General features: G+C 35.9%; 2 protein-coding genes across 2 annotated transcripts in view; one reads left to right on the plus strand and one right to left on the minus strand.

The window, feature by feature from the left end:
- LOC107654979 (rho GTPase-activating protein 10) overlaps positions 1–2,483 on the plus strand; it is an 84,698-nt gene extending 82,215 nt beyond the window's left edge. Inside the window, exon 23 of the mRNA XM_016442351.1 lies at positions 859–2,483. Coding sequence (XP_016297837.1) covers positions 859–947 — 89 coding nt within the window. The 3' untranslated portion in view covers positions 948–2,483. The remainder of the gene's footprint in view (positions 1–858) is intronic.
- Positions 2,484–9,537: 7,054 nt separating this feature from the next.
- The window catches only part of LOC107654985 (mineralocorticoid receptor-like), a 77,591-nt gene continuing 70,104 nt past the window's right edge, over positions 9,538–17,024 (minus strand). The window contains exons 7-8 of the mRNA XM_016442366.1: positions 14,679–14,836; positions 9,538–12,231 (exon numbers count right to left, since the gene is read on the minus strand). Coding sequence (XP_016297852.1) covers positions 12,076–12,231; positions 14,679–14,836 — 314 coding nt within the window. The 3' untranslated portion in view covers positions 9,538–12,075. The remainder of the gene's footprint in view (positions 12,232–14,678; positions 14,837–17,024) is intronic.

Here is a 17,024-nt window from a genome sequence, read left to right on the forward strand (position 1 = left end):
TCTTGCTAGGCATTTATATGCATGTTTGCTACAAAATGAGAATGAAAATCAGATGGAATTTAACATTTTGTATATTTTTCTGCATCTAGTCAGTTTGTATTATTTATTATTGTAAATGTGATATGAATCTTTTGGCACTTTTGTTCATAATTTTTGTGTTTTTCACAATTTTTCTGTCTTTCACTTGGACATCACTCGCCTTTCATCGTTCATCGGGGTGTTCCAATGCATTACATTTGTTAAATGACAGGTTGTCCTCTATCATTCAACAAAATCATAGTAACTACCTATACAGACATCCCACTGTTTGCTCATGCAGGCCTGCACACGTTACTGATCGCTGGTTCAGTATTTCTCTGCCATTCCTGGCTTATGTTTAATACATTGTTCAGCATCCTCAGTATTCAGTGATAATTAACATTCACAGCTATTAGTATCCTCAGTATAGACATAAACCCTAACGTACGTAATTCCTCAGTGCTGCTCTTGCATTAAATCATTGCTGCTCTCATCTAAAAAAACGAGATTTGTTATTCACAAATCTCCCACCTCTTGTGTGTGCTTGTTAAACACTTTGGCTAATTTAATAATTCTTTCAGCTCTGTTTAACACATTTTGAACCCATTCTGCTTATTTTTCTCCCAAAATGAACACAGAAAATGCAGAAAAAGTCAGCAGACTTTATCAAGGATTGGCTATAGTTCTTAAAACATTCCTAACTCATACCCATTGTGGTGTAATTTACATTCATCAGCCATGCTAACCACCCGATGAGGAATTCTTGCTTGTCTGACATGCAGTGTGACAGAAGAGCTGCAGTAAGACTTTTACCTGTGTGTCCGTGGTTTTGCTCTGCAGTGACACTCTCCAGGGAGCCCGGATGGCTGGAGGGCGTGCTGGAGGGCAAGCGAGGACTCATCCCTGAAAACTATGTGGATATACTGTAACTCCGAAAAGAACTATCCTCACACTTCTCTTTATATACATGGTATCCATGGTCTCGGCGGCTCTTTCACAGTGGCACTGCTTGTCGTTCCTCCTTCCTTCTCCACACTAAAGACATTGAGAGACACAGATGTTGCTAGCACAGGAATTAAGTTCAAGTATAAGCTAAAATATGCTGTATACATACAAGAGACTGCACTTTTTAGAGTTTGAAAATGTAAATATGTGTGGGAAAATATGCATCCGTCATTGTGACTTTGTTGTCCTCTTTTGTTTGTTTTTTGTTTGCTTTTTAAATCACATGCCTCGTAATTTTAGCCAAGTAGTTTGAGTTGTTTAGCATTAGTATACTCAAAGATGCCTTGAGTATCTTTGCATTAAATATTATCAAGTTGCATTTAATTGGGCATGTGATGATGTATAATGGTAAACATGAGGAAACGTGTAACAATATGACAGTGCAGTGAACGTTGTCAATTTGGAGGGAACGTTTTGTGTCTTGGTTCATTGGAACACTAGATTGCTTCGAAATGTAGTGCTTGTCGGTTATTGATATTGAAATTGGTATGCGATTATTAAATATTTTGCATTGAGTAAAACTGATGCAGTGCCTTAAATTTATTACGCATGGCATGCGAGACGCTGTTCAGTAACTCGAACAGAGCATTTTTTTTTTTTTTTTTTTTTTTTTTTTTTGCTATTCTGTATATAGGTTTTAATGTTATGTTGAAGAACAGAGACCGATAAATAAAAAGTAGCCCATACAATGACGTAAAATTAAATATTGCCAAGTCTTACATCTGTGTTGTATACATAGAATTATTTTTGTGCAAAGAAACTTAAAAGCCAAGAGCTTTCCCTCTTTAAGTGGTTAATTAAAAGTTTACCACATTCTTTTTGCAGAAACCTGAAAAATGGCAGGACTTCACTAATGTTTCATTTTTCTAAGAGCCCTTGTTCCACAGGTTCATATTTGCGACTGAGCGTTTCTGCGGTGATTTAAGACAGTGATTTATGACCTCTGCAAAGGTCTTGGCATTGATATCATTTATTTTTTTTTTCCATGTTGAACTTCTTGTTGATCAATGTTACATAAAGTATTTTATTCTTATATCTTGTTTTTCATTTTTATTTATATGCCAAACTAAATGTCTATTAATGGAAGTCACATGCTGCAGGGCTCTGTAGACCCCCTAATGTGCTTACTGGGAAATAAACTAAAACATTTGTGATATGACTGTTGTTTAATGAAAAATAAAATAAGATTGTGTGTAATTTTCTTAATGTCAATTAACTTAATTGTGTGGATGTGCTCCCATCAAGGTCAAAAAGAGACTATTCTTTAAGGCTTCTGCTGAAGAACTTTAGCTTGTCTAATAAATTCAAAACTTAATTACCGGATTAGATTAACTCCTATACAATAGCCACTTTCACACATGAAACCCGTTTAAATTGCAGTACAATTGCTGGCTATCTTTTCTAGTAAATGTACCACACATGCAATGGCTTTCCGTTATTTATCCGTATTGCATTCATACATCCGCACCAAAATGTCATTTCAAAACTTGCTAGAAATTTTCTAGAAATCCATTAAAAAAACAAGCTCTTTTATTTCAGTTAAGGTTCGTTATGTTTCGTTACCACATTCATGTGACATTTCTTTCCACAATGTAAACAACAATGATTTTTGACTTCTGATGTTTGACTACTGAATTAGATTCTTTAGAGCTTTGTGATTGGCTCAAACTCATAGTAAGCATTTTGATGGTTTATTGTAACTTTATTGTCCGAATACGCAGCATTTTGTTACTGCCACCTGTCAAGTGTGAGAATTTCGAAATATGTTCACGAATTTCTGTTGTATGTCAATGAACTGTTGTCTATTGCATACATTGCATTTAGAGCATACTGGCTTATTCTCTCCCACACACTTCTACCCCTGGACAGTGTTGCCAACTGCTTTCAATTGAAAGTAGCTAAAACTGGTAGCTAAATGTCACTAGATGACATCACAATGGCAAATTCACTGATCTATATAAAGATGAACGTAGATCAGTGGGCAAAATGAGAACTTAGATAAGGTTTGTCCAAGCAGTTGCTATATTTGTCCCTAAACTTTTGAAAAAAGTCTCAAAAGGGGCGGGAAAGTCGCTAAATCTAGCTACAAAGTAGCTAAATTGGCAACACTGCCCCTGGAGCTGCTCTGCAGTTTTAACATTGAACCTCTCCCCCTTTAAGTGGATTAAATCTTCATTTTCTAGCAGATTTGGACTGCCGCCTCATATATTGGACTTGAGTTGGAGCACACAGCAGTGTAGGTCCTTACCATACACTGGATTGAGTGCTTAAAAAACAATCCATTTGCATCAAAATAGACCATTTTGTTGGACCCACAGTGCAGCGGTTAGCACACACACACTGCGTTTGGAGCAACTGGGTCTGGTTTAGGTTATTTCCTGTTTTCTGTTCAGGTAAGTAAATGATGAAAGAATTTTAATTTTGGGGTAAACTACAAAGTCACTTTCAAGGAAAGTCAGTTGACTTGCTGTTAGGGCTGCACGATTAATCGAATGCAATTGTCATGCACATTTTGTTAAAAAAGACGGTTCTGTAATCAGCAGTAAATCATCATCACATGCTTTCAGATGGAGCATGCCCTGTGGGGTTTGCGGCAGGGCGGTCTGAGGTTGGAGCGATATGTGGAGGGTTTTCTCGAGCTCTCTAACCGGGTGAGCTGGCATGACGCCGCTCTAGGTGCATGCTTCCTGCTGGGGTTAGATGACGAGATAATCTGCTGTGATCTTCCGACGTGTGATTTGATTGAGCTGATGAATCTCGTGCTGTTCTTAAATGGTTCAGATTTCGAAGTTGAAGAAGTAAAGAAACTTCCCAAGCCTCAAATCAATTCTTTGTCAAAGGTATCATATCCTTGTTATAGAGATCATGTCCAAAATTATACTCTGCAAGAGCGGGAAAAACTCGGACCATGTGACTGATAAGATAACATTTGATTTAGCAGAGTTGATGTTATACGGCTCGTTCAATGACTCGCTGGCCGTCTCAGTGATCAGCCGTAAAACAGTGATTCTGTCCAAATTCCCTTTAAAATCTTAAATGATTCCCTTTGAGCTAAATTGAACTGTTTCCCTTACACCTGATTATGTTGATTTAATTCCAGGTGTTCCCCGTTTATTTCCATTGATCCCAGGTGTGTCTCGTCATCCCCTCGTCTTGTCATGTGTTTAAATAGTGTTCCCTGTTTTTAGTTCTGCGTCCGGTATTGTTCATGTCTACATGTGCTATGTGAGTTTTCCATGTTTCCTTGTTATCATTAAATCTCTCTGGATTGATGTACTCCTCGTCTCCCTCCGTTCCTTGCTCCTCACTCCACTCAGTAGTGCAACCGTGACACTAGTGCAGTGGAGCGATGACTTCTTAATTTTATTTATTTGAACATCCTGTTTTGTTGGGTATGTTTACATGTACTACCAACTGGAATGAACCCAATCTGATTTCAGATTTGGAATTCTGTTTATATGAACCCTAATTCTGATTCACATATTCATTTACATGAGCATATCTAAAAGAAAGGCTGACATTTGTGTCAGAAGAGCTTTTTAGCAAATATTCACGTGTAAACAGGCATCATGGTACTGCGCATGTGTGCAAATAATTTTTGAATATGATTAAGAAAATAGTCGGATTCAAGCTTTTAAAAAAAAATCATTTAGACTGAGCTCAGATGGATTAGATAGATTGAGGTGTTTAATGCTTTTCAGTCTGATTAAGCCATCAATCTGATTATAAACTGATTATTTAAGTGCATGTAAATGTAGCTATTGAGAAATATATCATATTACTGAATTAAAATGAGTTACGCACGTTTTGTTTTCGGCTGAACCCTCCCTTTACTGAGAAAATGACTTCAGGAACTGATTGAATTCTGAAAAGTGGTGTCATTATGCCTGGTAGTTAGAGGGGAGGGGTCAAAAAAATAGTTTTTGCTAGCATCCCCCCAAAACAAAAAGGCAGGTCATTAGGATCAGGAATTTTCATGAAAGATTACCAACTCAATTTATGTCTTTAACAGTCGATCAAAATAAAACCAGGAATGCATAAATGGTAAACAGGGTAATTTCTTGAATTTTGATTTCTTGACAACTGAAGTCACAGCCTCTGTCTAATTAGTTTACAAAGCACCTCCAGACTTTGCTGCACTCGTGTGTGCGTTATATCACACTTCAGTGCACTGTACACATCATTAGCGTGCAAATGTCTGAGATGTGTGTCCCCGAATGTGTGTGTTTGAGTGCCACGTATTACATAATTATCATGACATGGTAGAGTCACAGACTTCCGATAACTAATAGAGCAGATGATAGGACGAGACATGGGAGCGGGCTGAAAATAGGCAACGTGTCGAAAAGCCGGGTGCTTACATAATCAAATGAGCCCAAGCTAATGAGATGGGCAAACTCACCCTCCCACCATCCATGTCCGCTTCATCTCACTTTCTCGCCCTCTGGCTTTCTTTTTCTCTCCCTCTGTGTCTCCCTTTCACTTCTGTTTCCTTGGATGTAGTATAACCTCAAAGTTCCCATCTGTTTTTTTTATTTTCTTTTTCTTTCCATGGTCACGAGTTAAGACCAAATCACTATTTGCGCCATGTTTCCTATTCCTCTGACTCTCTGCCTGAAAGAGTGAGACGGCGCAATGTAGCACTGCATCCGATCTCAGATGAAGATGTCCCTCCTCCTTGTTTTATACAGTACAGTGAAGATACTACACTTTCTTTGTGCTCCTTAAGGCAAAACACCACAGGCAAAAACACTGCAATTTTTAATGCATTGGTCAATTTTGAGATAATTACGCGTTGTTTTAGGCTAGTTGAAACATTTTATTCCTAAATTATAGTGATTTTTTTTTTCTTACTGTTGAATTTTCTGATTTAGAAAGTGATAAAAAGAGAAACCCAAAATAAACTGTGTAAAAAAAAAAAAAACTTTGAATCTAATATGTAAAACAAACCTGGCTTTATCCAATGTTCAGATTTCTGTTCTGGAAATGTATGCAAATTAGTGCATATATAATTAATTAAAAAATGTGTAATACAAAAAAAAATGCAATTCTTAATGTTTATCAACCAACTGGAGAAGTATGGTAGTATCTATTATTTACATTTTCTTTTTTTTTACCTTATTCACCTAGGTGCTGTAAGAATACTCACTTCATGCTGTGTATGTATAAAATATAATCAAACTGTTATGTATTATATCTCAGATGAATGAGACAGGGAAGGTGGGACAGTGAAAAACAAAACAGAAAAGGATTGTGTCTGCAAGCAGAGAATCTGGGGCACAGAAGCCGCCATGTGTGAAGCCACAGCCCTGAAATCTGCCTGATCCAATAGATTCTGTTTATTTGGCAGGACTACACAGCTTGCGCTATTGGCAATCTGGGAGAGATTTGGAGTGGGTTGCGGATTCGCACAAAAGAGCAAAAGTAATACTGTCTACTCTCACAGTCTGGCAAACAAGCCCATTTTTTAGATCGGGCTTCTAACGAGGTTAATGGCGAATTTTCTCTCTGGGGACGTGGAGGTGTTACATTGTTAATGCTTATGTTCTTTGTCAGAAGATCTCGCTCTCTCATGCTGTTTTCCGAGGATTTTTCCGTCACTGCTAGACCAGTAAATGCAGACGAGACTTGCAGTTTTCTTCACATATTACCATAATCACTTACTTCCTCATTCATGCTCATTTCCCCTGGAGATATATAATTTGCTAAAACTTAAAATCTGCCAGAGGTTTGAATTATGACTTTGTCGCTCAAACTTACTCTCCTCTTTTCTTTAAGAGTGTGCGTTCTTCTCTCCCTCTCTTTCTGTTTTCCATTGGGCTTTGCCACATAATGTATCCAGGTTTTTTCCCTCATCCATTCCTTTTCTTCCTACTGCTGCTGTTTCTTTCCACTCACTCAACACCGACTCAGATGTCTGCAGCATCCTATGATCCAATTCACAGTCTTCCTACTGTTATCCACTACAGTTGACCCCTAAATCTCTAAAACATCTACAGTATGAGCAGTAACGCTTTAAAATAAGGTGCAGTTTGTTAACATAAGCAGGTATAGGTTGGGTATAATGAATTAACAATGAACAATACTTTCATTTATTAATCTAGGGTACAGACCACATGAAATAAAAAATAAAAAAATCACCTTACCTTGCTTCTAAACACTTATTGTGAACAATTCATCCATGCATTCGTTTCTCTTTTTTCCATTTCCTTTTCCATTCATCTTGTAATTAATAATCAGAATGTCAACTCGATATTCGAGTGAAATGACAGACTTCTATCTGGTGACACAGGCTGAACTTTAGTCTTAACTCATATTCATATCTGCCTCCATTAAACCAAAAACCAGTGGATAGAACTTCCAGCACTCATTTTTTCTTCTTCTGTCAATAATATAGAAAAATAGAAATGATATGGAGAGAAAAAAGAGCTGTTGCTTCTTCAGTTTTATTGCGAATGTTATGCTAGTTTAAAAAATCTATTTTGTTCATTGTTAATTCATGTTAATTCAAAATACAATAAAAATTAATTTATACAGCAACTAATAATCTTTTAGTATAGAAATTAAATTACCCTACATTAATGAATGTAATTACTAACCTAACCCTAACAATTTACATTACCCTACATTAATGAATGCTGTAAAAGTAATTTATTCTTAGTTCATGTTAACAAATTGAACATTGAGTGTAAAACACGTCACAATAAGCCGTTGACCCACGAGATGATTTTTTTTTTTTTTTTGACAGATTTCATTTATATAGTTGTTCAAGAAGGAAGTCAGTGTTGAGTTAATGGTCCTGCAGATCATCCGACAAAATCCACTCTATTTGAAAGTATTGGTGGGAGCTGCAGATCACAAAAGCAATACAAGAGCGTGTACTTTCTGAACTGCCCTTAAGTTCACCTGGAACATATCACCAAATTCACACAAATATATTAAGAAAAAAAGGAAACTATTTCATCACTACATTCAAATACGCTTTCTAATGTACTTGAAATACTTAACTCTATGAACATTAGTAGATGTTCTCCGGCCAAAAATCAAATAAATTTGTGTAGTATACATTGTGATTTACAGCAGAAGTAACACCAATTCCTGATCTTTAATTTTTTTTTTATGAATTGTCTTTAATAATAATAATAATCTTTATTTTTCTACAACGCCTTTAAATGTTACTTCTCAAAGCGCTATACATAACAAATAAAACATCAAAATGCACCATATAAAAATGTATGAAAATAAGCTAAAACACCTTTAAACCACATTAGAAATAAAAACAATATAAAATATATATATAAATTTAAATAAAAGCTACCCTAAAGAAATACGTTTTAAGGTGAGATTTAAAAATGTGAAGAGGTTTAAGAGATTCTTTAGTGGCAAAAGAAAGAGTGCACAGTAATGAATTGTTAACAGGTTTATTGGAATCCCTTGATGTTTCTGCAAACACAGTTATGGCAAAATCTGCATCAAGATATACAGTTTAGAGGAACTAGTTGCATCTGTCTTTTGCTCATGTTGTATATTTCTGTACTGAGGAGATTTGCTAACAAGTATTGTACAAAGCGCTGATTTTTAAAAAAGGGAAAAATCAAAATATGAACAGGAAATGCTCTTTTGTCACAAAAGAGATATGGCTTTGTCATTTTAAACAATGTAGAGCACACAAATTCAGATTTATCCCCAAAAAAAGAGAAGAAAAATCAATATCCATTAACACACGAGTGTTAATGTGCAAACACAACATGTGATCTGTGGGTTTTCACTAATAAGCTGTATTTTATTCTGATTCAACATACTGGTTACCTTGATCATGCTTTGCCCTTATTTTGCACAAAGGTGCTGCTTGGTGGTAATGTGATTTGTACAAATGCATAGTTTTACATGTTATTAGACTCCCCAAAAACACGTCTAAAAAGTCATGTGCAGACTGTCAAAGCTGAAGTAACAAGCAACTCAAAAGCGTGGATCCACACCAACTTTCAATATTTCAAGCTTTATCATTTGGTGATGGAGAAACACAAATTGCAAACTGCAACAAGCATGGCAATCTATTCTTAAGTTGCCGGTGGACATCTGAATTGATATCAGACTGTTCAGGTTCAATTTTGCTCCCTGTCCTAGTTCTTTATTTAGGTTTTCTTACATAAAGGTTGAATTTGTTTTATACTATTTAAAAAAATCCCATACATTTTTCATATACTGTATAAACAACAACAATAATAATAATATAGAGCGTTGTTGGTTCACAAGACAATAACTTGTGAAACACACACACAAAAAAAACTTTTTTAAGAGTGCAAAACTAAGAAATTCAGTGTGAATGTTTTTTTTTTTTTCTTCTTGGTTTGATTTTTATTTATATATATATATATTTTTTTTTTTTAAATCTGGGATAAAAATATTTGGCAACCACAAGCACTTTTCCTTTCAGCATAATATAGCTAACCTCTGATGAGAGCACTGTGTTGTGTTTTTTTGTTAGATTTGTAGGCGAAGCGAAGAGGAAAACACAAAAACATACAATTAGTTCACATTACTACAGATCAAAATGACAAGTTTTAAGTTAGTGACATTCGGGGAGTAAACAAGTCTATATTGCTGTGAAAAGTAAATATAAATTAAATGTATATCCATCATGCTCTCTGGGTCTTGCTCTGGATTCTGATTGACTAAGGGCAGTCAGGGAAATATGTGAACTTCATCCCAGCCTCTGACAAATATTTAATATAGAAATGTTCCATACAACGCAACATCGTAATTCACTGATTTATTTACAATAGATACTGTAAAATGGTAACTTTTGAGAAAAAAGGCACAAGTTTCCCTTCTTTAATACACTGTAAACATCTTTTCAAAAAGCATGCATAAACGTTTCACTTTACAAAAGATCTCATATATTCTTTTTAGACAAATTACTAATATATTGAGTCCGGCAAAATAGAATCTCTCAAAAAATACTTCACATACATCCTATGAACCTTTTAACATTTATTCTCATTTATATATCAGTGTATTTAAAAAAGGGAAAGGTTGGGAAAAAAAAGAGACTACTGTAAATAATTTTGCAACATCTAGTTTTAGGTCCATCAAAAACGTTCAACGTACAGTGTATTGACAGGTCGGTGAAATGGGTTATGCCTGGGTACCACAGATTGATTTGATTGTTCTTATTTAAATGATTAGAATTATGATTTTTGTCCCCCAACAGTTTTTTACCACCAACCAGCTATATCAAAAAGGCAAACATCAAAAGTTCTCTGACCTTTCCAGTTCACAAATGTCCCAACCTGACCCCCACCCCCCAAAGCACATTACATAACCAACACAATAGCAGAACATCTAATATCCCAATGATCACATTATTGTGTCTGTGCAAATCAAAATCAGCCAATAGGATCATTCTAATCCTATCAGAGAAAACCAACAATGCCCTCTCAAAAACATTCAGCTTTCCTGTGCCTTTAAGTAATTTGAGAGAAAAACAGACAAACAAATACATGCACACAAACGCACAAAACACACTCAAACCTTCATTGTCCTCTGACTCACAGCATTTCAGAACTAGCGGTACCTCTTTTTATTCCATCAGCAGCACAGTGGGGTTATGAAACATGAAACAGTGGTCCAAATTCCTTTTTTTAAGAAACAATTCACTCAAGTACTCGCAAGTCGACTGGTATTTCCCCAAATAGCCAGGTTTTAATTGCAAGGTGGTTTAAATCAAAAACTTCCTATCTACAACGTTTGAAAAATCTTCCTACAAGCAACAATTATAATCATATGATACACATATATTGTGTGTTTATGAGCAGGATACTGTTGTTATTAGTCTGTGTAACCATGTCTCTTTCTTACAGTAGACTACTTCGTGGACTATAGCTGTTATTGTTGTTTACTAATATGAGAGCTGTATGCTTCAGAAAAGCTGATTTTCTCCATACGGTATCTAACTGTACATGTGCTGCTACTGAAAATCATCTACTATTTATGTTAAGAAAACAGAAGCACCTTGTTAGAAAATGGCTTCTAGCTGGATTGATTCTTTGAAACACAAAAACTTCACAATCATATAAAATGCCTTTCTTTTCTGGAATTGTAAATTAGTACTGTATTTTCCTTAACGTCAAAAGGGAGCCGGTTTAGTAACAGCTTAGGTATGATTTACTAAATTTGCTACAGTCCAAGCTCGCACACAAAATGTGTGCATGAGCTCAATTTTTTTTTTTTCCAAGACGAGCCATAATGTTTGTTATAGTTGCAGCTTTTTTTCTCTGTCCGGTTCAATAGCATTTTTTTTGAGCTGCCATAATCATCAGGCCACCACAGCACTGCATCAGCGTGGCCAGTACTCACTATGTAAAAATGTCAAGTCATCAAAATACACATTTATGCCATTTTTGCAGATAGATTTCAATTTGATTCTTTCTACAATTACTTCTGTGCACCAATTAGTCACAATTTAGCTATATCTAACATATTGTAGCCCTTGTAATGTATCTTATTTCCTCTTTGCAAACACCCTAATTTAATCGACTTTTCATGAAAGTGATGCAGGACATTTTTCTGTCTTAATCAGCAATAAAAAGCAGTTTTATTACTGAATCTTGCCTGTAATTTTATAAATGCCAGAATGTATGATAGTTACAAATGCAGTGGTGTTTACTGGCAGACTGACAGGTCTGGGATTCAAGGATATGTCTAGTATGTGGGCCCTTATTTCTGTGTGTGTCATGTATTCACATGTGACTATGCACTATAGCTTTACCAAAGAATATGGCTTCATATCCACACAGAACACTGTCAGCATTGTCTTTGGGGTTAAGGAACGCACTGTCACATGAAATAGGAGTTCTTCTCTGTTGGCCGGGTACAGAGATCGCTCTTTGCCTTCCCTCACTACACAAGCCTTATATGGCTTTAAGCCAAGCCTCTTGTTACGCCTTGCTTTGTGCATAGCGGGCTTGCTCTTGTTCGCTCTCTGAGGGCTGGGTGTCCTCTGCGTTTCCATTTGATCCTTCATTTTTCCCTCCTTTTGTGAGCTTTCAGTCATTTCTTATGAAAGTAGAGGGTGTGTGTTAGGCCCGACTCCACCTTTGGTATCTGGTCGCTGATAATTTCCACCAACATCTCAGGGAACTCGACCTTCAGAGCCTGGGATTCACGGAAAGTGTAGAAACAAAAGTCCAACAGGCTCCCCACGAGCTGTAAAGATAGAGAGAGAACACACTTATGTCAAGGGAACTGTCAGATTTAATTCAAATTGACAGTGCTTATCATTAAAGAGATGTTCTGGTGAAACATGAGTCTGGGTAAATACGTATTGATGAATTAGCAAAGAAAAGACTGCAGAGCAGCCGAGCTCATTTATGGATGCGCAGGCTCACTGACCAAAGCGGAAAAGCTTTTAGGCAGAACTTGAACTTGTTTCTCTTCATCTTGCAAATTAATAAATCAACACTGCTGTCAAGTGTACTTCACCCTCAAGTGCAATTCAATAACATCTTTTCCAAGACTTTTGTGTGCTATTAAAAAATGCTGAGATGGCAGCAATGCAAAAAGTGATTAGCAATGAACTGAGGCTCGAATCACTCAGTGGCAACATGAAGGGTGGCAGTTTTTCATTTGAATGCACACTTGATATTATTACTCCGTAATAATCTACAGCTGTAATTATTTTAACATCCACTGATTTTAAATATTAATGGCTTTCAGCTACTAACCACATGAGAAATTGTGAGCTACTTCTAATGAATGAATATTAAATATGTATTAAATAAATATCAGCTCATTCTGATTTGTTTTTAGACAAATATTTGAGCTACATGATTTAAACCAGAATACATTTAGATATGTAGGTGTTAATTTTTTTAGTCAGAAAAGTGCTTGCACTTATTACAGATACTATAGAAATAAAGCAGAGGACTCTATGAAACAAACACTATAAACTCCTGTTACTCCTGTCCCTGTTATTTATATCAAACGGATGTCCAGGGACCCCAAGTGCAGGGGCGGGTTTAGTGAATTGGGGGCCCCAGGCAAAATATAGGACTGGGGCCCTATACATTTGCACACGTTTTCCTAGATCAACCTTGAGGTTCCTTTTTTTTTGTGATGCTTGCTGCTGCACAATGGTGCCCCATAATTGTGTCCAATGTTTCTACATTTTTCATCTTCATGTTATAATGGCTTTATTTCATGTTGTAGACCACGAAATAGCAACTGATTGCTATTAACAAAATAAATTATAAAATGATAAACCTCACAATTTAGCGTTTAAACCAGGGGTGTCAGGGTCTGGCGTCTGGTGTCTCCCTCTCACCACCAGAGGTCGCCACTTCCCATCCTCCCGGACTCCGTTACCTTGACTCCACACACCTGTGCACACACTCACTCACACACAGCTGTTAAGAAAAGAGAGTCGGAAGTATAAATTATGATATTAATTTAAAACAGGGTTAAGTAGGTGGATTTTCGCATTGGTCTGAACAAAAACTGCAAATGGGATTATTGAAAATGTACATTCATTCTCTGCCAGCAGGAGGCGCTTTTGGAACATCAGAAATATAGAATGAGAAAAGTGCGAAAAAATATAGCCTATATTGACGAGGAAAGTCCATTGATGAGTTACCAGCGTAAGCCTGTGTGCAAAGGCTGTCTAATTCTAAACTTTAAAACACATTTTAGTTATTTTAACTACAAATTTAACTAAAACTGAAAAAAATAATGAAAAGACAATTATACATTTACACAGGATTATATCAACCAAAAAAGTAACTGCGTATGTGTCCTCTACTTGGTTCCTTCTCATAAATAAGCGGCATTTAAAACAATTATAAACATATAATACACACTGTTTCTCAATATTTAATTACAGCTTCAGATGCATAATATTTTCATCTCATTCTAAACTTTAAAATACATTTATTTTTAGTTATTTTAACTACAAATTTAACTAAAACTGAAAAAAATAATGAAAAGACAATTATACATTTACACAGGATTATATCAACCAAAAAAGTAACTGCGTATGTGTCCTCTACTTGGTTCCTTCTCATAAATAAGCGGCATTTAAAACAATTATAAACATATAATACACACTATTTCTCAATATTTATTTACAGCTTCAGATGCATAATATTTTCATCAACTTCAAGCAGGATACACAAAAAGCACGTTCAATTCGAACGGTTGTCGTGGTAATAAACAACACCGTAAACAGCAACCGTTAGCGTGTCAGCGCTTAATGCGCATCTCCTATATGAAAAGCATTTTAGGGGGCCCTTGGCTTTTGGGGGCCCAAGGCGGTCGCCTATCTTTGATTAATGGGTAAGTCCACCCCTGCCCAAGGGTGTTAACTAAAGATATTAAATATGCTTAATATTTGGCTTGCTTAGTTGGGGACACAATTTCTGGCAATATTGTTGACTTGACTACACAGACACTGTTGTAAAATAACTATAGAGAAGAAGTATTTCTTACATGACGGGGATTAGTTTAGGGAAGTATACTTAGAATATCTAGATGTATATGTGCCTCTTGATTTTCGAGAGACCAATAAACTGAATGAACACTCTCTGTATAATTAGAGCAGAACTGTATCTGTCTTTGATCTATCAACTGAGGTCAATAACGGGAATGTTTCGACTTACTTCATGCATTGCGTCCAAAAGCTTGGTGAGCTGGAAAAAGCGTTGCCACGTCTGGCCGGAATTGTTAGTGGCTTTCCCAACTGAGCGGCGGAGCTCCTTGATGTAATTCACCCGCATCTCCTCAAATGCCCCTTGATTTTTCAGACCATCTTTGGGCACTGTCAACAAATAAGATGTCACTGTTACAGTAGCTAGTACTAGTAGTCTATCTACGTCTGTCTGTCTGTCTATTCATCCTTCCATCTAATCTGTCTGCCTCACAGTCTAACTTCTCAGGTGATTAATGTTCCCTTGTGTGAAGGTATTCAGGATTAACTCAAAGTACTGCAAACTACTTTCACTTTTGGCAGATGAGAGATAAAATCTCATTCAGGTTGAAGGGAGTAATTCTCTCCTATCCTGTAGGACAAGTGCACTCATGGCCTATAGCCAACCTCGTGAAATGACATTCAGCTTCTGGACAGCTGAATAAGAAACAGCTCATTCTCATGCTCGTTCTATCCATTGCTCATCTATTCTGATGAAATTAGTCATTTCGATGCATCCCACTGACTGGCTAATTGAATTGTTTTCATTTCTGTTTGTCTCAATGTGATTTTGATGTTAATTTTTGCAAACAAAGCAATGCATTTGCACAGCATTTACACAGCGGTGCACCTTCAGGCTGTAGTGATAATTATGTACAACTTTTAATTAAAAAAATTAAAAAGAACCAATATCATTTAATAATGCTGAGTGTAGCCTTCAGACACAAACAAGTTTCAACAAACTCCAATTCTTAGCATATAACTTACTAAAGTGATTAGACATTTTGTTAACATTACCAAATTACAACAACAAGTCCTTCAGGAGCTCTCAACTCTGTGTGTTGAATGAAAATCAGTTCTTCATTGGCAGGTGTGTGTTAAACCCGCGGTCACTTGCCCCTGTTTTCTTCTCTCCCACTGACCCACATTCAGCCTCATTAGCCACAGGCTGCCGTTTAGAGCCCCAGTGAATAAAAAGTGGGGTGATTATGCCACGCTAATCGTGTCTTGTCATAAAAAATTGATTCTTCTGCCTGTAGAACCTGTCATGGTGTTAACATATCTGACAGGAAGACTCGGTTAAAGAGCTATTTAGTAAAATTAAGCTCAGTCAACAGCAATCATGGCATAATGTTGATTACCACAAAAAAAATTTGATTTTGACTAATTCAAATATTCAAAAGAAAGAAATTAAGGTTATGGTGAGGTACTTACAATGTAAATAAATGGGGCAGTTTTGGAGGATTTAATTGCAGAAATGTGAAGCCTGTAATTTTATAAAAGGCCTTACATTAATTAGTTTGTTATTATTTTTATGACTTAATTATTTTGTATTATTTGAGCTCTTATCATAATTTTTCCCTCAGAGCAAAAATCAGGGTCATAGTGATGCACTTAAAATGGAATTTAATGAAGCAATTTTTGGAGATTTTAAAAATAGAAATGTAAAACTTTTTATAAAAGCACTATTTATATTAATTCTCCTGTATTGGATATATGTTTACATAGAAACATTAGGAAAAAAAATTCCATGCATAAATTCCAGTGGTGGACGAAGTATACAAATCAAGTACTTCAGTAAAAGTACAGATACGTATAATAAAATATTACTCCAGTAAAAGTATTCTTTTTCCAATTTTACTCGAGTGAAAGTACAAAAGTACTAGATTTTTTATGTACTTAAGTAAAAATGTACTGATAGATAGATTTATTTAGCAATTTCATATAGGCTACTTAATTTAATTTTATATTAGCACATATTTTTTATAATCCTACTGCTCAAAATACTTGGGATTTTCCCAAAATAACCACTATATGGAGTCAAGATATATTTTTGTTGTTGATATGGACTACATTGACGAGAGTAATGAAGTAATGTTCACTGTGAAGCTTACACTGTGAAGTACCTGAGAGAAAACAGATTTGACCATCTGATTTTCACCAGTAAGAAAAAAAGCTAGTTAAAGCTAGTTGTTTTGCAGAACATCACATTTATATATTACATGAGAATAAGGCCTGAAGTTAGGAAGAACATTTTAAGGAAAATATAATTATATTTTCATAATGATTTTTTTTCTTCTCAAACCTTGTCTGTGGTGTAAAAACACCCCTGGCCAAATGCCCCCAGAGGGCATCACTTCCCACTTTGATAATTACTGCAGTTACCATGTTCTGAACATCACATCCTTTCTTTTTCTCTCAGATGTAATCAACTAGGTGGTTGAATTATAATATTAGGACTTTATTTAAAAAAAATTACCTCAATTTAGCACCAGCAAGCTCGTTAGCTAGACAGTTAGCATCAGCTAACATTGACTTA

Source organism: Sinocyclocheilus anshuiensis, unplaced genomic scaffold, assembly GCF_001515605.1.
Source record: "Sinocyclocheilus anshuiensis isolate Anshui unplaced genomic scaffold, SAMN03320099.WGS_v1.1 scaffold1231, whole genome shotgun sequence".
Lineage (NCBI taxonomy): Eukaryota > Metazoa > Chordata > Actinopteri > Cypriniformes > Cyprinidae > Sinocyclocheilus > Sinocyclocheilus anshuiensis.